This window comes from Acanthochromis polyacanthus, chromosome 1 (genome assembly GCF_021347895.1).
Source record: "Acanthochromis polyacanthus isolate Apoly-LR-REF ecotype Palm Island chromosome 1, KAUST_Apoly_ChrSc, whole genome shotgun sequence".
Taxonomy (NCBI): domain Eukaryota; kingdom Metazoa; phylum Chordata; class Actinopteri; family Pomacentridae; genus Acanthochromis; species Acanthochromis polyacanthus.
In genome coordinates, this window is record NC_067113.1 from 62,754,386 (window position 1) to 62,779,553 (window position 25,168).

General features: G+C 39.8%; 1 protein-coding gene across 1 annotated transcript in view; it reads left to right on the forward strand.

Moving 5' to 3' along the window:
• slc13a4 (solute carrier family 13 member 4) overlaps nucleotides 1–25,168 on the forward strand; it is a 35,503-nt gene that overhangs the window by 6,871 nt on the left and 3,464 nt on the right. The window contains exons 2-15 of the mRNA XM_022220214.2: nucleotides 3,879–4,007; nucleotides 9,953–10,089; nucleotides 10,305–10,480; nucleotides 10,869–10,932; nucleotides 12,244–12,283; nucleotides 12,408–12,494; nucleotides 12,650–12,834; nucleotides 17,265–17,384; nucleotides 17,648–17,749; nucleotides 18,421–18,522; nucleotides 19,099–19,211; nucleotides 20,453–20,574; nucleotides 21,201–21,362; nucleotides 24,425–24,562. Of these exons, the coding sequence (XP_022075906.1) occupies nucleotides 3,879–4,007; nucleotides 9,953–10,089; nucleotides 10,305–10,480; nucleotides 10,869–10,932; nucleotides 12,244–12,283; nucleotides 12,408–12,494; nucleotides 12,650–12,834; nucleotides 17,265–17,384; nucleotides 17,648–17,749; nucleotides 18,421–18,522; nucleotides 19,099–19,211; nucleotides 20,453–20,574; nucleotides 21,201–21,362; nucleotides 24,425–24,562 (1,677 nt within the window). The remainder of the gene's footprint in view (nucleotides 1–3,878; nucleotides 4,008–9,952; nucleotides 10,090–10,304; nucleotides 10,481–10,868; nucleotides 10,933–12,243; nucleotides 12,284–12,407; nucleotides 12,495–12,649; nucleotides 12,835–17,264; nucleotides 17,385–17,647; nucleotides 17,750–18,420; nucleotides 18,523–19,098; nucleotides 19,212–20,452; nucleotides 20,575–21,200; nucleotides 21,363–24,424; nucleotides 24,563–25,168) is intronic.

Genomic DNA, 25,168 nt, shown 5'->3' on the forward strand with positions numbered 1-25,168 from the left:
TAATCTGATAAACTGAAGCCAATAATCAGTGATCAGAGGCTGCTGATTTGTTTCTTGTAATCTGTGTTTATTCTTTTCTCATACCACCTCTCTTTTTCTCTGTACATCCTTGTCAGTGTGATTGGCAGGTCAGCAGTTGAACCTCATTGCTTTGCTTGAATGATTTTATCCTGGTGTTTCCTCAGACAGATGCTAAATGGACACCGGTAGGGTTGCTGCTGTATAAAGCTGGTTTGTGTTCTGAAGGGACTGGAATTGTTGTAGCATTTTTGTTGGCGAGCCCGTCTTTGATTATGAACCCAAACACCTCATTCTGTTCTCAGCCTGATCCTAATGCCTGGAAATGCCTCCTTCCTCCTGCCAAGTTAAATCTACAGGAACACATCCAAACAGGAGAACAGGCTGTGGTGGGAAAACCAAAGCACAACTACATTTTATACCTCAGAAAAACATTTAATCAATTTGGAACAACAGTGGTAAAAATAATACAGTTCTGAGTTACTTGGACTTTACTTGAGTATTTCTATTTTATGCTACCTTTCAGAGAGAAATATTATACTTTCTACTTCACTACATTTATTCAACCACTTTATTTACTTTTTAAGCAAATATATCCACTACCATTTTAATGTTTGGGACCACCCAGACAATTTCATGAAAACTCACACTTTTATCCATGTGCTAATATAACTGCAAAAGGGTTTTCTAATTATCAATGAGCCTTTCAACACCGTTAGCTAACACAATGTAGCATTAGAACACAGGAGTGATGGTTGCTGGAAATGTTCCTCTGTACCCCTATGGAGATATTCCATTAAAAATCAGCCGTTTCCAGCTAGAATAGCCATTTACCACATTAACAATATCTACACTGGATTTATGATTCATTTATTTAATGTGCTTTTTTTAAGCTGCTTTTCTTTCACAAATAAGGACATTTCTATGTGACCCCAAACTATTCAACGGTAATGTATATAACAAGCTTTTAATGCTGAAGATTAAAACAATAATTTCTAAACTTTACGGCTTCTGGGATTTTTCCCTCTAAACTTCTTATGGGGTTTCATTTCAGTAATTTTCTATTGATCTAATATATCACTATAAATCTAAGATTCAAGAAAAAAATCCCAAAACAAACAATTTTGTATATGATAACTTAGTTTTGTCCTCTTTCCTCTACCATATTATCATGTGTTTATCCCATAAAGGATCTGCCGTCCCTGTATATTAAAGTGTTTCTGAATTATGTTGAGGACATTTTGCAAACTATTTAGTTATTTACCATTTTTCTGTCTGATTTGTTTGTTTTAAATTCAGTTTAAATATGTGGATTCACTTAAATTTGCATCATTTTGCAACCCTGTCTGCTGTGTCCAAGGATGGCGATTTAAATGACAAAGCATTTACTGTGTGGTTCAGAATTTTGCATTTCTTTGATTTAACAACAACAAAGGGCAGAAAAAAGTTTATATTTTTTAGTCCTTTCAGAGAGAGAAGTAAGACTTGCAGTAGGTTCTTCTGATTTACCTACTTGATGAGGCCAACTATTTTTAGTCTGACATTGGTGCATTTGTGGCAGTCAACAATGAACTGATCTGTCACATAAATACGCTCAACAAAAATATAAACGCAACACTTTTGTTTTTGCTCCCATTTTTTATGAGATGAACTCAAAGATCTAAAACTATTTCCACATACATAATATCACCATTTCTCTCAAATATTGTTCACAAATCTGTCTAAATCTGTGATAGTGAGCACTTCTCCTTTGCTGAGATAATCCATCCCACCTCACAGGTGTGCCATATCAAGATGCTGATTAGACGCCTTGATTAGTGCACAGGTGTACCTTAGACTGCCCACAATAAAAGAGTTGCCTTCTGCTGCAAGATGTTTGAGAATTTTCTTGCATGTACTGCCTGTTTCAACTAGTCTAACTACATGTCATGAGGATTGCAATGCAGCCAAAAGATCATATGACAATCTTTTATAATCACCATCCATGTTCTCAAGGACAATTTTTTTAGTTGAAGTCGTGATCACACAATTAGTCATGCTTACAACTTCCCGGATACAAAACATGGAACTTTAACCTGAGGCTAAATGTTCAAATTACAAATGCCTGCTTCCTGCAGATTTCACTGTAAAAGTTATGTCAGCTGCTCTAACAGTTACAAAACAAGTTTTCAAGGAATTCCGTGGTGGATCCGTTTTGATTTTTGGACAGCTGGCTTTACATTATTTTCAAGCAGCCTTTGATTTGATGCAGAATTCATAGTTGAATCATTGACTACACGCTGTCTGGTGCCTGAGGGAGTGAAGCTTCATTTGCTTTGAGGTTTTTCTCCCAGCAGCTGTCTCTGTGTTATTGATGCTGTGGCCAAACAGCCCTATCTTTGATTTGCCCGTCCAGAGCACATCATTCCAAAAGACCTGGAAGAGCAAAAGATCTTTCCTGTCATGCCTTCCATGCAGGTCAGATGTTTGTAGTATCTTTCTGATTCTAGATGCAGCACTCTGACACCAACAGTTGCAATTTGCAGCAGCAGAGAGTCCTGGATAAACTGACAGTTGTTTGGAATCTACACCACCGTTGTTCTGAAGGCCTTAGAGAGATCTTTAGATACTGGTGTGATGGCACCACAAACTTCACTAGCAGAGACAGCATCCATCCATCCATCCATCCATCCATCCATCCATCCATCCATCCATCCATCCATCCATCCATCAATCCATCCATCCATCCATCCAATGTCAGTTTAATGTGTCATTTGTTTAAATGTATCACCTTTGTTTATAGCCACTGTTTTAAAGAGGATCAAGTGCTTCTTTAAATATATTGAAAAGGTCAGCACTGACCATAAGATGTGTTTATTTTTTCAGGTGACTCTACATGATTCAGCTGTTCCTGCTCAAGTCTGTATTTCTCAGAGCAAGGAAAAAAACAATTCATTATTTCTAGTGACTTTATGAAAGGAAATCCAATAATCTTTGTAACATAATTTAAATAACACTGAGCAGAAAACTAGTTAGTTTACACAGGTTTCTGTGTGACATTAAGCCGGTGATTTATAGAGTAATTGATTTCTACAAAGTCCATGGTTTGAATGGCTGTGAGGTTTGGACAAGTCTGAACAAGCTGGAGGCCTGTGATTAATTCTCCCCCCTCTGGGTTTATTAATATGAGATTAGCTGACCTGTTATTGGCAAGATGTTACACTGAATGTTCTTCTTACGTAAAAGTACTACAGGCTCACGCAGCATGAGACCATGGCGGGAACTGCTTACGTCTGATACTAACGTGGGGGGTACCACTAAGCAAAACACTGTCCAAGTCTTACATTAACAGCCTTTGTTAAAAACATTTGTAGCAGCGCTGTGCATATCAGTGACAGGACAGACACACTCAGGCTATATTTAGACTGAAACTGTCCTGACATGAAGCTTGTGAATGAGGGAATTATACTTTTCTCCATTGTGGGTGTCAGCTATGGTTAGTGAAGTTTAATGAAACTAATTTCCATGAGGTCTTAACAAATGTCATGAGATTACTCTTTAGTTTAGCTGCTGTTGCGACAGAGTGGCATAGAAGGCTGGTATGTCGATATTATATAACCATAGCCAGATTAATGCAACATCAGTGTGAGTGTGTGTGCAGCCCAGTTGGATTCTAAGTAGAAAACACAGGATAAGCACATGGCTTACTACAAAGACTAAAATTAGTAATATGTGTGTTTATGCGAGTACACATGGATGTGTTTGTATATACTGAATGTTTAAAGCCGAAAAGGTTGACACGGTTATTATACAGGTCTGAAGTTGCTTCTGTCTCTCTGTTGTGTGTAAGTCTAAGACATTGTGTGTTTTCTTGTTTGCAGGAGGCATGTTGTGCATACGTGTTGATGGTGACGGCAGTCTACTGGGTGTCCGAGGCTGTTCCTTTGGGTGCTGCTGCTCTGGTCCCAGCGTTCCTCTACCCGCTCTTTGGAGTACTGAAGTCAAGCGAGGTGAGTCCATCTGCCTGTCCATCTGTCTGTTTATAGTTTCAATTCCCAGAGGCTGAAATAATTGTTTAAATTCCACTTGAGTTGATACATTGAGTTTCTAATGCTAACAGAGCTAATTTGAAATTTTTGAGACAAATAGCAAAAAGCTGTTTCCATTTACAGTCATTTTTGATATCAGTGTGATTAATGGGGCCAAATTTGAGTGGCAAAAAGTAGCCACCACCAAGTCTAACCGCTTAACAAGCTAACCAGCAGAAAATGTAACATAGGAATATAAAGGTGTAATGAAAAGATAAGGCACTTTAGTCAGATATTTAGGTATTGTGAAGACAAATCCGTTCAACAACATGTTGTTTACTGTCCACTGACAAATCCATTTCCTTTGTTATTTCTTAAAATTTCAGCAAACATGTCACAACCTGAAACCTCAGAGCTTACAGAAAATTTCCTATTATGAGTTTGCAAGAACCCCAGCAAGGGGGATTATTGTAGACTATTCTTCCAAACACAGCAAACAGCATTTGAAATCACCAAAATATCGGTACAATTAAATATGTACTACGAAAAGTTTTTGGATAATGCTGCATTGAATTTTGAGTGCCTTTGCTATGAACAGTCATAAACTTTTACATCAAGTAGATGTACATTCAAGGAGCCATTCTGTATACTATACATTGAATTCTGTATTTTTTTAACAAAAATTTTCATAATTGGAAATGATGAATTTGCAGAATTGGCAGTTCCCATAGGTGAGTACAGCTGGATATACTAACAGCTATCATTAAAAGGCTTTTAAAATACATTGAAAAGAAAGCTTCAAAACATGATAATTCTCAGAGACTTGCTTTGGATAAAACTTTTTTGTGATCTATTTTTGAATTCACTAAATCCCAGGTCTGTTCATTAGGATTCAAGTCTGGACTTTAACTTGGCCATCAGTTCCTGTACTTCAGATTCCTTTTTCTTGGTTCGATAGACTCAGCACAGCTTTGAAGTCTGCTTGGGGTCATTATCTTCTTGGTTTATAAGCCCACAACCAATCAGGTTCAATTCAGAAGGGATTCCATGATGAACCAAGATGTTATCGTAGACCTTATTCTTCGTGATACCATCCATTTTAACTAATTTGCTGGAAATGGAACCTCATACCATAATGAAATCTCTACCGTGTTTCACTGTGGGTGAAACACGGTAGAGATTTAACATCTAGCTTAAAAATGAGCTCCAGCTTTTCTGTAGACATAAACATGACGATGCTGACTGAAGAGTTTAAACTTGGACTGGTCCATCCAGAGTACCTTTTTCCAGTCATCTACTGTCCAGTATTTGTGCTCCCTGGCAAATTTTAGGCGATTTTGGATGTTTGTCGGTGTCAGTAATGGCTTCTTAGCAGTTATTCTTCCCTTTAAGACTTGTTTCTTCAGTCATCTGCTTATGGTCATTCTGGAGACTTTCTTAGATTGCGATCTAGAAGCAGCTTGAAGATCAGCAGTGGTCTTCCTTCTGTCTCTAATACTTCAAATCTGGAGGTGTCTGACATCTGCTTCAGGTAACTTTCGTTTTCAGCCTCTTCCTTGGCGCATTTTCTAAGTTTCAGTCTCTGCAGTCAAGTCCAAGGCATACTTGGACTGTCCTGACATGAAGTCAGCTGACTGATCCATTATTGTGGGTGTCAAAGGCTCCAAACAGGAAATGCGCGTACATAGTTGAATCTCCCTGAGGGAAGAACTGCGAGTAGATGCTTTTAAACATCTCTTCATTCACTATGCCACTCGGACATTCGACACTTTATGTCTTTCCCAATTTGTCTGAAAGACCATCCAGCATCATGAAGGACTTTAATTCCAACTCTGTCTTTCTCAGTGAGCTCCCTTAGCTTGACCATTTTAAACAGGAGTGAGGAATTTCAAGCTGAAATCTCGTGTATATACCCAAATTTGAGCCAGCACACTGGAATTCTCCCAGAAGTCAGAAACTGATCAAGAACAACCACTAAAACAGTTTCTTCTGTTCAGGAATGCAAGTAAATAACTGTAATTTGGCATCTCAATCAAAAAATAATAATGTGCCTAAGTATTTTTTTTCTGCTTTTTTGTAAAATAATAAATTTTAAAATTCATAGAAAACAACAGGAATTATATTTTAGCAGCTTGCACATACTGGCAGATTAACCTTCACAGAAACATAGAAATATATTTTGGTATTTCGCAATATGGTTAATTTAGGACAACGGTGGCAAACACCTTACACTAAGTAGTGGTCTAATACAGTTGTTAAACACTCTATATTTCAAATATTGATGTTGTCATAAAGTGTAAGTCACGCTAAATAAAACAAGTTTCTATGTGTTCAAATTTAACACAAATTGTGGCACTTGTGTCCAGGGACGGCTGGTATAAATGGGCTAACAGGGCTAAGCCCTCCCAGGCCAACACAAAAAAGATGAGAAAATTATTTTTCAAGTAACTTACAACAGATTGTTGGTGAAAACAAAGGTAGCAACAGCACCAATCAGTCAAAAGAAAAACATAGAGTATCTCCAAATGGGCTTGTTTTTTACAGCCCCAGCAGATACAGTCCGCTTTCATTCATTTCGTTCTTGTAAGTGATTGACAGGTGTCATGTCCCGCCCCGTGATTTACTGATCATTTGGGCTAACTTCAGTCAGCCCACAGGCCACTGACTTTTGACCAATAGCAGCCAGTTAACACAGCGTTGGCTTTCATTCATTTCGTTCTTGTAAATGATTGACAGGTGTCATGTCCCGCCCCCGTGATTTACTGATCATTTGGGCTAACTTCAGTCAGCCCACAGGCCTTTGACGCAGCGAGAAAAGGTTAAGCTATGGCGGGCGTTAGCACGAACGAGGTGGATTATTTGCTTTCATGTCCATTTTCCTCAATGTCTTTGGAGGAAAAGCTGGAAGTTAAGAGACTGGGATCACATCGGCCGTCAGTGTTGCCAACTTAGCGACTTTCTCGCTAAATCTAGCGACTTTTCAAAGCTCCTAGCGACTTTTTTTTGTCAAAAGCGACTAGCGACAAATCTAGCGACTTTTTCTGCCGTTTTGGAGACTCTAATAGAAAAACTCGGCTCATTCTGCAGTTACTGTCTTCAACAAGCAGCAGGTGCTGCTGTGAGCTTCTCCCCCTCCCAGAGCACAGGCTGTCAGTCCAGTAACCCGCAGCAGTCCCAGTGAGGGGAGAGGGAGACCCACATCACTCTGCGGCCAGACGGCAGAAAGTCACCACAGATCCCATCCAGACTTACGGAGTGGGATATAAACGAAAATGTTTCTTCACTGTCATGCTAAAACAAACCACTGCATTTAGCCTCTTGTACAAAAACATATTTTGATTGTTTTATACTCACTTTTTGGTCTATTCCACAACGTTATTCCTTTCTCCTATAACGTTGATTACAATTACATGCAAACTGGGAAATATGCAAATTAGGCGATGACGTCATTTAGCGACTTCTAGTGACTTTTTGGACAGCCAACAGCGACTTTCCTTACTGAGGAGTTGGCAACAGTGTCGGCCGTCGATGTGAGCTTCTTTTCAAATAAGGCAGGCCCATGTTGACCTGTTGGACTGTGACACCTTGTTTTTGCTGAGGTTATCTGTTGTACTGAAGGTGTGTTTTGCACTACATGTACGTACCACTCTGAGGTACATTATACTAAAACAAGAAAGTGCAGTAGATGTCCGTGTGTTTTGAAATAGCATGCAGAGCAAGTTAGTCTGCTCACTGGAAGTTAGCACAAGCAAAATCACTCGTCACATGAGGCCTCTGTTTGCTGTGATTTTCAAAGGTAAAGTAATACTTTTGACATATTATAGTGCCTAAGGAGTTGCCGAACACAACTGAGTCATTTGAAATGTAGAAAAAAAAGATTTAAAAGGGTCAAATAATTTTTCTCAACCGTTTGGTAGAGGTCCTTATTTTAAAAACCACTGAGTCTCTTCATAAAAAAAATGATTGATGTTATTAGTGCCCCAAAAAGATAATAAATATAAAGAAATATTTTTTTCATTGCTTTTTTCTTGGTGAGGATGTTAAAGAGCTAGCATAACTGCACAAGGGTTTTCTAATCATCAGTGAGCCTTTCAACACCATTAGCTAACACAATGTAGCATTAGAACACAGGAGTGATGGTTGCTGGAAATGTTCCTCTCTACCCCTATGGAGATACTCCATTAAAAATCAGACATTTACAACTAGAATAGTCATTTACCACATTAACAATGTCTAGACTGGATTCATCATTCATTTAATGTTATCTTCATTGAAAAAATACTTTTATTTCAAAGATAAGGACATTTCTAAGTGACTCCAAACTATTCGACGGGAGTGTCTGAGTTTCCATGAGGTTTTCATGATACAGTAATAGCTATCCTCTTACATGTCTGTGTAAACGAGAGGTGCCGTCACTCAACTGTAAAGGTTTCATGATGACCTGATAATATTCATCAGTGTTTTCTCTTACTTAATTACATATAATCACACATGCCACACCCAGCATCTCACACTACAATTAACACTGCTACCAGACCGCGTTGTGTTGCTTTGCCTTTGATTGGATTTACTCCCTTTTTGACACCATTAACTTAGTTACCTCTCTAATAAACTCACTTTTCTCTTTTTCACTTTTATTATTAGCATTACATAAAAAGTGAGCTGTATGCCTCATGTGATCAAATCACATTGACAAACAGTGACAAAGCTGCCTGTTAACGCCGCTGTAAGCCGCTTGTGATGGTGGGCCCTAAATATGCCAGCAGAGAGCTTTATGCAACATTTTCAGTCTATTATGGTTTTCTCAGTTTTTTCCTGAATTCTCCCTTTTCAGCTGTATGCCTAAATGCTGCTAATTAACAGCAGAGGTTCAATCTTCATCTAATGCTACTCAAGAGTTAACTGTAACAGCAATAGTTCAAACTTAGGCCTCATTTAATCTGATTAAAGTTTCCATACAGTACCTTATTGTATTTAACAAAATCAAGTGTTTCTTCAGATCAAAGACATAACTGATGCATTGAATTTTTGGCTCTAAAGCAAAATTATCGCTGATTAACTGGGTTTCGAGATGAGCATCATTAACTAAGATTCTAAAGAACTAGATGATGTAGAGGATAGTCTGTTTACTGCATGTGCAACAGTTATTATGTGTTTGTTAAGCCAGTCTTGCCACTACAGTTTACATGAGTCAGCACTGAGCATTTCAGTATTTTAATCCTTTCCTCAACTAATTCTCTTTACCAGTCTGCAGCTCCTTCGGATGGGATAAGAACTCGAATGCTCTCTGTAAAGTAGGTGTTAGTTCCTGGACATATTCCTACATGTTTCCCATTTTTACATAGAATTTATATTCATCATGGCACTTGAGGAATCTGGGCTCCATCCATGTAGTTTCTTTCTTACTGCCAGTTTCTTTGGCTTTTTCATGTTGGAGCGAATACTGTAGAGACATACAACAGTGTGGCAGAGGCCCCAACTAGAATCTAGCAATAATCATTACTGTCATATGACAATTTATGCATCCTGACAGTGGGCTGGGTAGTTTTGTTACTGTTTTAAGTAAATGAAAATGCCAGAGAAAGATGTAGCTGTGGGTAAAACAGTGGAGGAAATGCAGCCGGTTTTAGGTGAGAGGTGAGGCGACGTGGGCTTATACAACCTTGCAGGGCCATGAACCCTGCGGGTGGGAAGTAGAGCAGATTAAGAAGAACAAATGGCAAACTGTAAGTGTTGATCCAAACGAGGGAGGGTGAAGTGGGTGAAGGAGGGAGAAGCAGAAAGGCCCCATCACTTCCTCCTGTCTCCTTCGCTCTTGTTTTGTTTTCATCCCATCAGCAGGTTCATAAAACTGTTTACATCATGTGAAGTGATCTGAGCTCCTCGTATGAAATAGAAGAGACATTTTCGTGCCTGTGTGTGTTCAGGTGGCAGCAGAGTACTGTAAAGACACCACTCTGCTGCTGATGGGAGTCATCTGTCTGGCGGCCTCCATAGAGAAGTGGAACCTGCACAAACGCATCGCTCTGCGCATGGTGATGATTGCAGGAGCAAAGCCTGGCATGTGAGTATCACACGAACCTTTTCACGCATTTACACTAACCTTAACATAGTAAGCTTACAGATATGTACACACTAAATACTGGTGCTTAGTTGAGATTAATGAAGTGAGGACTGACCACAAGTTTTAGAGCTCACAGGCTTTTTTATCCACAGAAATGTCAAACACAAACATACATATTGATCAGCATCCCTCTTATTTCTTTCTGTCTTGTCCAGGCTGGTGCTGGGCTTCATGTGCTGCACAGTGTTTCTGTCCATGTGGCTCAGCAACACGTCCACCACAGCCATGGTGATGCCCATAGCGGAGGCCGTCCTGCAGCAGCTGATCTGCACCGGTCTGGCTGACAGTCATGATGACTCTGAGACAGGAGAGGCCCCTGAGGAGGACAGTGGTACGTCTGGCTTTGGCACTACACCGGAAAAAATGCCCCTCTCAAAACAGACCAACATTCTAAAAGAAATAGAGATTTTTAAGCTGGATGTTTAACCTTGATTTGAAGCAACAGGTTTTGTATCCAAGCAACCGCAGACACAACTAATCATGCAATCACATAAGTACAACTAGGTTTGTGATTCTACCCCAAAAGATGGTGATAAGCTCTGTTGCCCACACTGAATTATTATGTCTTCCCTGCAAAAACTCTGACATTAAACATGTTTATCGCAACACATGAGACTGTGGATATATAACTGGGATGAAGTGCAGCTGTAGCAGAATAACTCTTATCTTTCTGAAGCAGTTCTTCTTCTGCACTGTGATGATGATTGTTTTGTCTGCAGGCGTTTCTGGCAAAGAAGAGAGTCTGGACAAGAACCAGTTAGAGCTGCTGTATCGCAACAACAGGTATGTGTGTATGTTTTGTGTGAACATACTGTATGTGCAATATGTACACTACCGTTCAAAAGTTTGGGGTCACTTAGAAATGTCCTTATTTTTAAAAGAAAAGCAGTTTTTTTCAATGAAGATAACATTAAATGAATGATAAATCCAGTGTAGACATTGTTAATGTGGTAAATGACTATTCTAGCTGTAAACGTCTGATTTTTAATGAAATACCTCCATAGGGGTACAGAGGAACATTTCCAGCAACCATCACTCCTGTGTTCTAATGCTACATTGTGTTAGCTAATGGTGCTGAAAGGCTGATTGATGATTAGAAAACCCTTGTGCAGTTATGTTAGCATATGAATAAAAGTGTGAGTTTTAATGGAAAACATGAAATTGCCTGCGTGACCCCAGACTTTTCAACAGTAGTATATGTGGTATGGCATTTTTTAATTTTCCTACTTCTTAAATTTACCAATTCTCAGTGTGTGCCATGGTCTTGGTCACTTCCAACTAGAGCTGTTGGTCTGGAGAGGCTTCTGTCATCCATACAATTTCTTTCAACTTTCAGAAAAGGATTGTGTAAATTTGCTGTAAATTACTGAGTTCAGTAAACTAAGGAGTTTCATTTCGAGAATATGGGTCTGCTGCTATACTTCACATGCAAACAATGTGAATGTGCATTAGCTGACAAATCTGGCTTGTACTACTACAATTTTCATAGACTGGATCGATTAAGTGTGGCTGAAGACTAATCAGACCAAATGAGCATTTTCCTCTGTTTGCATTTTTTCCAATTAAATTTTAAATTTCAGTCGAACAGATGCGTTTCTTCACTGTCTGTATTCCTAGCAAGAGCTTGCTGCTGTTGTAATAATGCAAATCTCCTCTGGCAGCTATGCTTATTAACTCAAAGGGGCATTTGTGGAGATTTTCTTTTACATAAAGTCTGTCAAGTCAATATCAACCAATGTCACAATGGTGAAAATGTGTGTTGCCATTACGCTCATGTCATGTAGAGTTAACAAAGCATGTTCCTTCAGCCAGCAGTCATCCTTCTGCTGGCGCTAACACCATAGACTTGACTTTAACCCACCTGTGAGTGAAGAGACGTACTGTTGTTTCCTCTTTTAGTATTGCAAGTTGCTAATGCTGAACAAAGAATGTTTTTGTGGAGACGTGGCCCAGGTGTTTGAATCGTTGCAAAATAATGCTCAAAAACTCACCTGAAACGACCAGCTATTGCCATGCATACCAACGGAGAGAATAAAGCGGTCTTTGAGATCTCCGAGATTGGCACTTTAATTTTCTGTTCTCTTCTTTCTCCAGCAATGACTGCACCAAACAGGAGCTCTCTACACTAAGTGAGGTGAGACATGTCAAAGCTTCTTTTGTGTGTGAAAAAGAAGTCGGAAAGTTAGCAGCACAGCAGAAAAATCCATGTACAGTGAGTGGAATCACCGTTTATCTGTATGTCTTTGTCCTGCTCTCAGGCACAGACTGGTGAGGTCAATGGTTTGGGTCTGAAACCGATCTCCAGTCAGGATTTTATAACACACACCAACGGACATCTGCCACAGGTTAGTAACACATTATTGAAGAGATTAGTGAGGCCGGTCTGTGACAGTAAGATTGGTAAAAATAAGAATGAGAAACAGCCCCCATTCCTTACCAGTTAGAGTCAGTTCAGATTACCATTTCCATTTATCAACAATGCTCTTTTTGTCTTCCCTAGGTTGCCATTGAAATCCCAAATGTGAAGCGGGTGAAGATGAGGAGAGACTCTCAGTATCCCACCAAGAGGGATCACATGATCTGTAAATGCCTGTCACTCAGCATCACCTACGCTGCCACCATCGGAGGACTTATCACCATCACCGGGACATCAACCAACCTCATCTTTGCTGAGCAGTTTAACACGTAAGTACAAACACACAAGCACATGTTTGTACACTACCAGTCAAGAGTGTGGACACAGCTTCTCATTTAATGGTTTTTATTTGTTTTCATGACTGTTTACATTGTAGATTCTCACTGAAGGCATCAAGACTATGAATGAACGCATCTGGAATTATGTAGTAAAGAAAAAAGTGTGAAATTAGTCAAAATATGTTTAATATTTTAGATTCTTCCAAATAGCCACCCTTTGCTTTGATTACTGCTTCACACACTCTTGGTATTCTCTGGATGAGCTTTATGAGGTAGAACCTGAAATGGTTTTCCAACAGTCTTGAAGGAGTTTCAGAGATGCTGAGTCCTTGGTTCTTTTTTCTTCACTCTGTGGTCAGTCTCATCCCAAACCATCTGGACTGGGTTTAGGTCAGGTGACTGTGGAGGTCATCTGATGCAGCACTCCATCATCTCCTTCTTGGTCAGATAGTCCTTCCACAGCCTGGAGGTGTGTTTGGGGTCATTGTACTGTTGAAAAATAAATGATGGTCCAACTAAACACAAACTGGATGGGATGTCATGTCGCTGCAGGATGCTGTGTAGCCATGCTGGTTCAGTATCCTTCAATTTTGAATAAATCCCCAACAGTGTCACCAGCAAAGCACCCCCACACCATCACACCTCCTCCTCCATGCTTTATGATGGGAACCATGCATGTAGAGACCATCCATTCACCTTTTCTGGTCTCACAAAGACACGGCTGGTGGAACCAAAGATCTCAAATTTGGACTCATCAGACCAAAGCACAGATCTCCACTGGTCTAATGTCCATTCCTGGTGTTTCTTGGCCCAAACTAATCTCTTCTGCTGTTGCTTTTCCTTAGTAGTGGATTCTTAGCAGCTATTTGACCATAAAGGCCTGATTGGTCAGTCTCCTCTGAACAGTTGATGTAGAGATGTGTCTGCTACTAGAACTCTGTGTGGCATTTATCTGGGCTCTAATCTGAGCTGCTGTTAACTTTCCATTTCTGAGGCTGGAGACTCGGATGAACTTCTCCTCAGCAGCAGAGGAGACTCTTGGTCTTCCTTTCCTGGGGCGGTCCTCATGTGAAACAGTTTGGTCATAGAGCTGGATGGTTTTTGTGACTGCTCTTGGGGATACATTCAAAGTTTTGCAATTTTCTAGACTGACTGACCTTCAGTTCTGAAAGTAATGATGGACTGTTGTTTCTCTTATCTGATTGGTTCTTTCCATAATATGGATTCTAACAGTTGTCAAATAGGGCTGTCAACTGTGTACCAACCTGACTTCTGAACAACACAACTGATGGTCCCAACCCCATTAAGAAAGCAAGAAATTCCACAAATGAACCTTGACAAGGAACACCTGTGGACTGAAAACCATTTCAGGTTCGACCTCATGAAGCTCATCCAGAGAATATCAAGAGTGTGTAAAGCAGTAATCAAAGCAAAGGGTGGCTATTTTGAAGAATCTAAAATATAAAACATATTTTGACTTATTTTACACTTTTTTTCTTTACTACACAATTCCAGATGTGTTCATTCATAGTTTTGATGCCTTCAGTGAGAATCTACAATGTAAACAGTCATGAAAGTAAAGAAAAAACACTAAATTAGAAGGTGTGTCCAAACTTTTGACTTTTAGTGTACATTAAATAAAAATTTGCCATTCGCTGACAGTAAAATGAATACTAAAGTTACTTAGGGCGACCCTGTAGCTGAGTGGTTAATTAACATTTCACAATAATGCAAATGTCCTGAGCAGTTAGTCCCTGGTTTGATCGTTGGATAGAGACCATAAGCTGTGATTCCCTTATCCTCTTTTCTCAATTTTTCACTCCCTCTCCACTGTCACTGCATAATAAAGAGGCCAAAAAGAAAATATTCTTTAAGCAGCTTTTCAAACTGTTCTGAATTAGCATTAGCATAGCATTTTGGTCTTTTGTCTTTTTTTTTTTTAGCTTGGGAGAAATGTAGACACCATCTAAAGCACATTTCCAGCTTGATTGATTTCTTGGCTGCTGTGTTGGTTGGACAGAAACAGTCTATGTTCGCTCAGTGTCTGGGTGCCACATGGGGTCTGAATTCAAACTAATCAGCCTCTGCAGTCCTGACAGAGCCGATTTCCTCCGGCCGCTGCTTTAAGCCCGGCAGAATGGCCTCCTTCATGTCGCAGCCTGTTGGGCAAAGGTCAGGTTTTGATTCTGTGGATACGTGGGTTTGTGTGTGAGGTAGTAGTTGTAATCCTAATGTGATGTTAACGGGAGCAACAATCAGGCAAGCGGTGAATAAGAAAATCTTAACAATGTACATTGAAGTTTGAATTTAAGTCCAGTTGCATGTAAAACTGGTGCACTTGAACGTCTTTGTATTATTTTAGCACAAAACCAGCCTGGGGTCACCTCCTTTAATTCATAAATTCTTCTGGTAAATAGGTTTGTGTTTATGTTTGTTCAGCTCAGTTGGTCCACGGGTTTGAGTCCATGCTTGTACAACAAGAAAACAGCTTGACTTTGTATGTTCAGTTAAGACACATGAATACCAAGCACTGTGAGGAAACAGATAACTTATGTTGTCCTCTTCCTTACACCTTATTTATCAGTAATTATATGATTTTGAATACCCTCTTCTATGCAAAACATGCTGGTACGAGCCGGAGTCTATGTTTTAAAATGCAGCAGTTCTATCTCAGAAACTGTTTTAGCATCTTGACCGTGAACAGGATCTGGTGTTTGATGGGTCTTGGTAGCAGACAGCAAATTCAGATTTGATGGTGACAATTTTAGCTGAATGCAAACAGATTATTTTCTTTAGGTCACGTGATTCAGATTCTGAACATAACATACACATGCCAGTGCTCACCACAAGGTAATTATTTATTAGAGATTTTCATTCGAAATCATACAACGACTGAGCATCCTTGGCGGAGTACTGCACTCTCTGAGTGCTTTTCTTGTTTATTGTGTTATGAGTAGATACGTAGTTATAGAATTTACTGCATGGTCCCCAGAGGTTGAAACCCAATGACTTGACCCCTACGTTTTCAAGTAGCTCCATCATCAGGTCAAAAATGTATTGTTCAGTAATTTGGTTGCTTGGATAATCACCAAATACTAGCATGTTTATAAGCTTTAACTGAACGTATTAAACATTGCACCAACATCACCTTGTTTCCATGCCGATGTTAGCATTTCACCTAAAGTACCACTGCTTCTAAGTGCAGCCTCACTGTGTGGAAAGAATTAAAATGGCTCACTCCAGACTTTTTCTTACTTGTTTTTGTTAACTTTATGTGAACTGCACTTTCGGTGTTTAATTTCTACCTTTTTAGTGACCATTTCATTTATTCTTGTTTATGCTTTTTAACTACATAGAGAAAATAATTGCTTTTTGCCCACATAATACATCATCTTCTGACACCAGCCTGATGTTGGACACAAACAGCAAGTTGTAGGGCACATACCTTTGCATTTACTAGTATTGATTGCCTCACTGTTTCTGAAGCATATTTTTAATTGGATTTAGACTAAATTAGATTTCGATTTGTTTCTCCATACGTTTTCTTTGGCTCACATTTTCTTTTGATTATTTATTTCCCCGTGCAATGCAGAAATGAGCTTTATGGATGCCTAGAGCCTTGTGAAGGGACATCAGAGTAGTTTCTGCAGCAGACATATGATCATCGTTTTCTTTCACCTTTACCCCGGTTACTATCCATACAGCAGGGAGGCAGTAGAGCATGTGGGAGCAAACACACTTTAGCCCCTATAAAGCTTTGAATGGCGCGACTGGAGACTGAGAAGTTTTCTGTTTGAGCTCAAAGTGCTGAAGCTGATAGACTGCACACATAGCTATTTGAGTTCATGGTGTTCACTATATTTTCTTTGTACAAGAGAACACAATAAGCTTATTTTCATCCATACAAACATTTCTCACTTTGCTTTCCTCTGACAGTGGCTTTGATGGTTTATATCCCCACATTCCTCATTTCTTGTGGCTCCTGTTGCTCCAAATGTGGAACGTTTGAGTGAAACCAGAGAATTCAAATTGCTAGTGCAATTTACCAACTATATACATACACTAAGATTCACGTCGTACGAACGTTTGAGGTCACCTGGATAATTTCACATTTTTTGTGAAAACTCACACTTTTATCCATGTGCTAACATACAGTGGGTACAGAAAGTATTCAGTTGCCCCATACTTATCGCTAGCTGAGCTGCTAAGCTGCCTGCCTGGTAAATACTGGAGCTATGTCGAAAACTCATTTCTCCATCACTCACATGTATGAAAAGACATATGAAAACAGACCCCAGGTTGAAAAAAACCGAAGTTCCCCTTTAACATCAAATAAATGTGGCTGTTAGCAAATGATAAATGAGTTCTGTGCTAAAGACAGACAGACACAGATCCTAAACTAACTCTGTCTCTCTTTCTAGTCGTTATCCAGATGCGAAGGTGATCAACTTCGGCACATGGTTCATCTTCAGCTTCCCCATCGCCATCATCATGCTGGTCCTCACCTGGCTGTGGCTGCACTTCCTCTTCCTGGGCTGCAAGTGAGTAACGGTGTTGGTGTGACTTGTCCAGATTGTGACCTACTGTGCTTCTAGTTGTTCTAGTGAGGATCATCTGCAGGTGTGTGATTACAGTGATTTGCCTCCTCCTTGTACATCTCTCTACATGTTGTTATTATGGACTCACGGTAATCCCTCTGTCTGGATGCTGCTGTAGTGCTGTTTAGTGTCCCGTGGCTGCAGGTTAGAAATAACAGAACGAGTGTGTCACCGCGTGGTTGATGTTGTTGTTACTGTGTGTTCAGCTTCAGAGAAACATGCTCACTGAGTAAGAAACGCAAAACCAGGAGAGAGATGCTGTCAGAGAGGAGGATCCATGAGGAGTATGCAAAATTGGGGCCCATCAGGTGTGTGTGGACTTCTTTTTCAAGCTTTCCTGACTGTTATTGACTCTCTGATCATCCCATCACCACATTAATGTCTAAATACGATCAAGAAAATGAAGTAATATTTATTCAGTTCTTAATTTGTTTAGTTATTTTCTCTTTAGAAAACAAAAAAATCAACAAAAATAATCAAAAAGTACCAATAAGAATACAGTTAAACACTGCACCGATAGGCGGTGTCAGTAAAAGTAGCAGTACCATTAAAATCTTAACGATGCCCATCCCTAGCTGGAGAGGATAGAGTACCGTCTTCAGGTGTTTTTCAGCCTAACTGCAGTGGAAACCAGACTGAAAACCAACATCAACACAACAGAGTCTTTAGAGGTTCTTGCTAGAGAAATTCATGGAAAAATTCAGTTTTGCATACATGTACATTTTTACATTTCTTGTATAAACACACGATAGTCAGCTGCAGACACTTTTCACTGATTTACAGAACACCTGTCTGAGAGCTTTTGTGAAATAAACTCCAAAACTTTCATGTGATTATTTAGCCTGAGGAGAAGATGTGATCAGGTCCAGTTCAAGGCCTGTGTGCACAGTTTATGTATATATCAAACTGTCACACTCAGATGTGATATTGTGGCACAATCATCCTGTAATCATTGCTGACGCATTCTTGTGGTTTGCAGCTATCCAGAGGTGGTGACCGGTGTTTTCTTCATCCTGATGACTCTGCTGTGGTTCACCAGAGAGCCTGGTTTCGTGCCCGGTTGGACGTCTCTCTTTGAAAAGTTAGTATTTAAAATGTTGCGATACAACCACAGAAAGAGAAGTGTTAGTGACTGGTGGCCTCACTGTCTGTAGCACGGGTTTCAGTAACTAATGCTGTCTGCAGCATGTCACACACACACACACTTTACACTGAACTTTATGGCATCTCAATAAACACACTTTAAGAGAATTACACTACTGTTCAAAAGTTTGGAGTCACTTTAAAATGTCCTTATTTTTGAAAGAAAAGCTGTTTTCAATGAAGATATCATTAAGCGAATGATAAATCCAGCCTAGACATTAATAATGTGGTAAATGACTATTCTATCTTGAAACGGCTGATTTTTAATAGAATATCTCCATAGGGGTACAGAGGAACATTTCCAGCAACCATCACTCCTGTGTTCTAATGCTACATTGTGTTAGCTAATGGTGTTGAAAGGCTCATTGATGATTAGAAAACCCTTGTTCAGTTATGTTTGCACATGGATAAATGTGAGTTTTCATGGACAACATGAAATTGCCTGGATGACCCCAAACTTTTGAACAGTAGTGTACATTTTTTGCATATGTTTTACATCTGTTTTCCCTCCCAGGAAAGGCTACAGAACCGATGCAACAGTGTCTGTCCTTCTGGGCTTTCTGCTCTTCCTCATCCCTGCCAGGAGACCCTTCTCCTCCTCCTCCTCCTCCAGCTGTAGAAACTCAGGTCAGAGTTATGCACTCTTGGAGTTGGCAGTTGTTCAACATTTGGGGTATCTTGTCAGTAAAGTTATTTTGCCCTGCAGATCCAGCTTTGTTACCATTCATAGATTTACTGGTATTGTCTGCTCACATCGTCATAGAAGCTTTAATCAGCAACAGAAACTGAAAAATATCACCTACGGCTGGATTAATTTAACAACAGAGAAACACTTCATATTGGTGCTTTTAATTTTTACTGACAAAATATAATGCCACAGATTGTGACAAATAGACATGCTCCAAACTGTTGTTCTTTCCAGAGGCCTTTGTTTGCATCACCAGCCTCAAGAGGTTGATTTACTGTCTGTGAGGTTCACTGGGTCAGACAATAACAGTTCAACTTGAGACACTGGTTTTCTACGGTTGTGTCATGTTTTGAAAAATACTGGGAAATAAACTGGGAAACTTACAATTGTTGTATTTTACACTTTCACGCTGCTCAGCACAATATGGTTTAATACTGACTCGAACCTCAAAACACCAAAACCTAAAAGACCCTAACCCTGACACACATATGTAGTTCACATATGGAAGTCAATGCAAACTATGTCTCCTCAGTTAATGATGTTTAAGACTTAGAGAGAGATGCACACTCAAAATTTTATCCAGTAACTATTTATTTTGTAGTTAAGTGTTACGTAGCCTGATGTCTTACCTGTACTTAATTTAATTCTTTACTTAATGGACTGTTTTTTGTAAATTAACAATCATTTTGAAGACATTTCCTGATCAGAACTCTCCTTTTTGGTTCTTTTCTATTAATCAAATAGAATATAGTGTTAACCAGTACAGTTATTTGGTATTAATCACTTGCATGACCTAGATAACTGAGTTTATACACAGCAAAAAAAAAAGCTTTAATGGAAAAAGACGCAAGCAAAAACATATTATTTAGAGAATAATGGATGAATGATAAATATACATTTACTTAGGTTCATAATTTTCCTGTAATCAGTTTGTTTTTTGGATGCTAATAGGACATAGTTATGAAATCCTCCACCTGCAAAGTAAAGTCTTCCTAAAAGGTCTCTATCATACTTATGTACAATGCACACAATTAAAATGGTGATGATGTGAAAAATATCAAAATGTATAAATTAAAAATTGTTTTACAGTCAGGAATACGGTACCAGTTTAATTCTTGTGAACAGGAATCCCAGATGTTCCTCCTATAATGACATCTTCTCTGTGGTTTTAAACGATCAGATGATGACTCAGAGTCTGACCCTCTGGCTCCCATGATCACCTGGAAGGACTTCCAGAGACTGATGCCGTGGGAGATCGTCATCCTGGTGGGAGGAGGCTATGCACTGGCGGCTGGCTGCAAGGTAATGGTTCTGGCTTTGTTCTTGTAATAGTGTTCTGCCCTCTGATTTATCTGCTATCTCTGTTAACATAACCGGATATAAACTAGTTTAGAAGCAGAGTGCAAAAAGGTGGGTTAGAGCACACTGTTTAATTTACAGTCTTTTACTGTGTAAGCAGACAGCACTAATAGACAAGGAAGATAACTCCACCTCATCAGTCACAATAGACAAAAACACAACAGATATTATTAACCTAAACCACATGTACAGTTATCCATGTCATGGATAACTGGTCTATTTCAAATGTACTGAATGATGGATATGAAGGTGGAACTTGCCATAATCTGTTCCAAACTCCTAACACCATGTCAGGATTAAAGCAAAGCAGATCTGTCTTAAAGTAACATAAATAAATGTACAGTAAGTAATTGGATTTAAACTCAGATTCAAAACATTTTTGTGATAAAGGCTAGAAAGTGTACATCTGCAGTACATCCCTGTAAAATATAGTGAAACATGGACCTCAGTGGGTTAATAGAAATGCGATGTAGACAGCAAAGGCCAGAGTACTGTAGATGTGATCGCAGCATGAACATTAGCGACCGACTGTAATCTCTGGGATGCTCATTCATGCTGTGTGTGTGCAGGTGTCGGGCCTGTCAGTGTGGATTGGCAGACAGCTGGAGCCCATGAGTGGTCTTCCTCCCTGGGCAGTCACCCTGCTGGCCTGCCTGCTGGTCTCAGCGGTCACCGAGTTTGCCTCGAACCCAGCAACTCTCACCGTTTTCCTGCCCATCCTGTCAGCACTGGTACGACACACTCTCCTTCACACATGGCATTTAAAAGCAGGTCTTTGCTATTCAGGATGAAAGATATCAGATAAAAGGTGAGGGAGTAGTAAAGATGAGACTGTGTATTGAGCCGCATCACTATCCTTAATGTACGCAAATAAACTGAAGCATGAACTGAGTGTTTACTTGGAGCTTCTACACATTTTTATCTCCCTGTAATGTGACAGACACTATAGAGGAGATAAAAGCACAAACTGCATTGTCAAATACTTGATTTCTATCTACATATTATATAAATATTGCATAAAACCAGAATGATTATCTCACATTTCATACCTTTTTGTACAGTGGGTACAGAAAGTATTCAGACCCCTTGAAGTTTTTCACTCTCTGCATCATTGCAGCCATTTGCTAAAATCAAAAAAGTTCATTTTATTTCTCATTAATGTACACTCAGCATCCCATCTTGACAGAAAAAAACTGAAATGTAGAAAATTTTGCAAATTTATTAAAAAAGAAAAACTGAAATATCACATGGTCATAAGTATTCAGACCCTTTGCAGCGACATTCATATTTAACTCACATGCTGTCCATTTCTTCTGATCCTCCTCGAGATGGTTCTGCTTCTTTATTGGAGTCCAGCTGTGTTTAATTAAACTGATTGGACTTGATTAGGAAAGGCACACACCTGTTTATATAAGACCTTACAGCTCACAGTGCATGTCAGAGCAAATGAGAATCATGAGGTCGAAGGAACTGCCCAAGGAGCTCAGAGACAGAATTGTGGCAGCACAGATCTTGCCAAGGTTACAAAAGAATTTCTGCAGCACTCAAGGTTCCTAAGAGCACAGTGGCCTCCATAATCCTCAAATGGAAGAAGTTTGGGACGACCACAACCCTTCCTAGACCTGGCCGTCCAGCCAAACTGAGCAATGGTGGGAGAAGAGCCTTGGTGAGAGAGGTAAAGAAGAACCCAAAGATCACTGTGGCTGAGCTCCAGAGATGCAGTCGGGAGATAGGAGAAAGTTCCACAAAGTCAACTATCACTGCAGCCCTCCACCAGTCGGGGCTTTATGGCAGAGTGGCCCGACGGAAGCCTCTCCTCAGTGCAAGACACATGAAAGCCCGCATAGAGTTTGCCAAAAAACACATGAAAGACTCCCAGACTATCAGAATAAGATTCTCTGGTCTGATGAGACCAAGATTGAACTTTTCGGTGTTAATTCTAAGCGGTATGTGTGGAGAAAAGCAGGCACTGCTCATCACCTGCCCAATACAATCCCTACAGTGAAACATGGTGATGGGAGCATCATGTTGTGGGGGTGTTTTTCAGCTGCAGGGACAGGACGACTGGTTGCAATTGAAGGAAGGATGAATGCGGCCAAGTACCGAGATATCCTGGAGGAAAACCTCTTCCAGAGTGCTCAGGAGCTCAGACTGGGCCGAAGGTTCACCTTTCAACAGGACAATGACCCTAAGCACACAGCTAAAATAACACAGGAGTGGCATCAGAACAACTCTGTGACTGTTCTTGACTGGCCCAGCCAGAGCCCTGACCTAAACCCAATTGAGCATCTCTGGAGAGACCTCAAAATGGCTGTCCACCAACGTTCACCATCCAACCTGACAGAACTGGAGAGGATCTGCAAGGAAGAATGGCAGAGGATCCCCAAATCCAGGTGTAAAAAACTTGTTGCGTCATTCCCAAGAAGACTCATGGCTGTACTAGTTGAAAAGGGTGCTTCTACTCAATACTGAGCACAGGGTCTGAATACTTATGACCATGTGATATTTCAGTTTTTCTTTTTTAATAAATTTGCAAAAATTTCTACATTTCTGTTTTTTTTTCTGTCAAGATGGGCTGCTGAGTGTACATTAAAGAGAAATAAAATGAACTTTTTTGATTTTGGCAAATGGCTGCAATGACAGAGTGAAAAATTTCAAGGGGTCTGAATACTTTCCGTACCCACTGTATGAAACATTTTGAATTTATTCATTGTTACCAGGTGGTGCAAAAAAAAAAAAATCGCCTGTTAAATAACTGTTACATAACTCAATGCATTGAGCAATGCAAAGGTTGAAACAGGTGGTGTTCCTTATACTCTTTCTTGTAAAAATATACAATGTACAACACAATGCTAACGTTTGGTGCAGCAGAACACAATTCCAGTCAGTTTACCAAATACAGATGTCAGTGGAGTGAAACAGATGAAGTGCAGAGGATTGCATTGGGACTAAGATCTTGCGAGTTGGAAATTCAATGGGAGCAGCTTTGATAAATTAACTAACCTTAATTAACTTTTAGCTTTAATACAATTTAAAGGGATGAGTTATATAAAAATCCAAACCTCATACAGTTGTCATGAATAGGAAATTAGCTGTAGAGGCCAAAACCATTCTTTGTACCAGCCTGTAAACATGTTTACCTTGGCTATAAAGTTTGGCGTTTTAACAGTGGTTCTATGATTGACTCACTTTTGCAGTCAGCATCAAGTGGCCGTTCAGACACCTGCAGTTTTTGGCACTTCTACATTCAATTCTCAGCCTTTATGCAAACATGCATTTCACAAAGCATTAAATAGTTCATTTAAAGAGTTTACATTACCTGTAATCTGACTATTTAACTATTCTGCAGCACTGGAGAATTTAATCTAAAAAAGCACACCTGTCGAGATTTACATCAAATAGCAGAAGTACTTTGACTTTGCTTGCTAGTTCATAATCCCATACTGGTCACAGAGAAACCTCTTTTGAAAAATGTCAGGCCATGCATATTGCTACAAAAGTTTAAAAAAAACTAATCCATTTTATTCTCTTCTTCCTCCCATTTTCCTCTTCACCTTATTCCTCCCTTTCTCTGTTGTCTGTTCTTCCTTTATTAACCTTTCCTGATTTCTCCTTTGCTTCACTGCTTCTTTCATTTTCTGTCTTGTCTTGGTACTGCCTCTTCTTTCTGCCCCCCTCCCCGAGATTATCTTTTTCATATTCTCTCCTTTTACTCCCTTATTTCATCACTCTTGCTATCTCTCCTCGTGTCTTCTTTTTGTCTTTTTGTCCCTCTTTGTTCTCCTCTATCCAGTCAGAGACGCTGCACATCAACCCCCTCCACACTTTGATCCCGTCCACCATGTGCGTGTCATTCGGGGTCATGCTTCCAGTGGGGAACCCCCCCAACGCCATCGTCTTTAGTTACGGCCACGTGCAGATCAGCGACATGGTACGGCACTCACACACTCACTCCATCTGCACCTGCAGCATCAAAAGCCTGAGAGGACTTTCATGTCACATATTTTTTGTGTTATCATAAGTATGAAAATTAGTTTTATTTCTTCACTATTTGCAAACAAAATAATCCATCCATCCATCCATCCATCCATCATCTATACACCACTTAATCCTCATTGGGGTCGTAGGGGGCTGGAGTCTATTCCAGCTGACTTAGGGTGAAGACAGGGGACACCTAGACAGGTCACCAGTCTATCACAGGACTGCATATAGAGACAAACAATCACACCTAGGGGCAATTAGAGGTTACTAATGAACCTCAGCATGTTTTTAGACTCTGGGAGGAAGTCGGAGAATCCAGCAAAAACCCCCGAATGCACAGGGAGAACATGCAAACTGCATGAAGAAAGATTTCAGGCCCAGACTGAGACTCAAACCAGGGATCTTCTGGTAGCTGCAAGGCGACGGTGCTAACCACTGACCACTGTGCAACCAAACAATATAATGATACTATTTATTATTTTGGCCATTAGCTCTTCATAACTCCATGTTATGTGACGATCGACATACATTTGTCTGTCTGTCTGTCTGTCTGTCT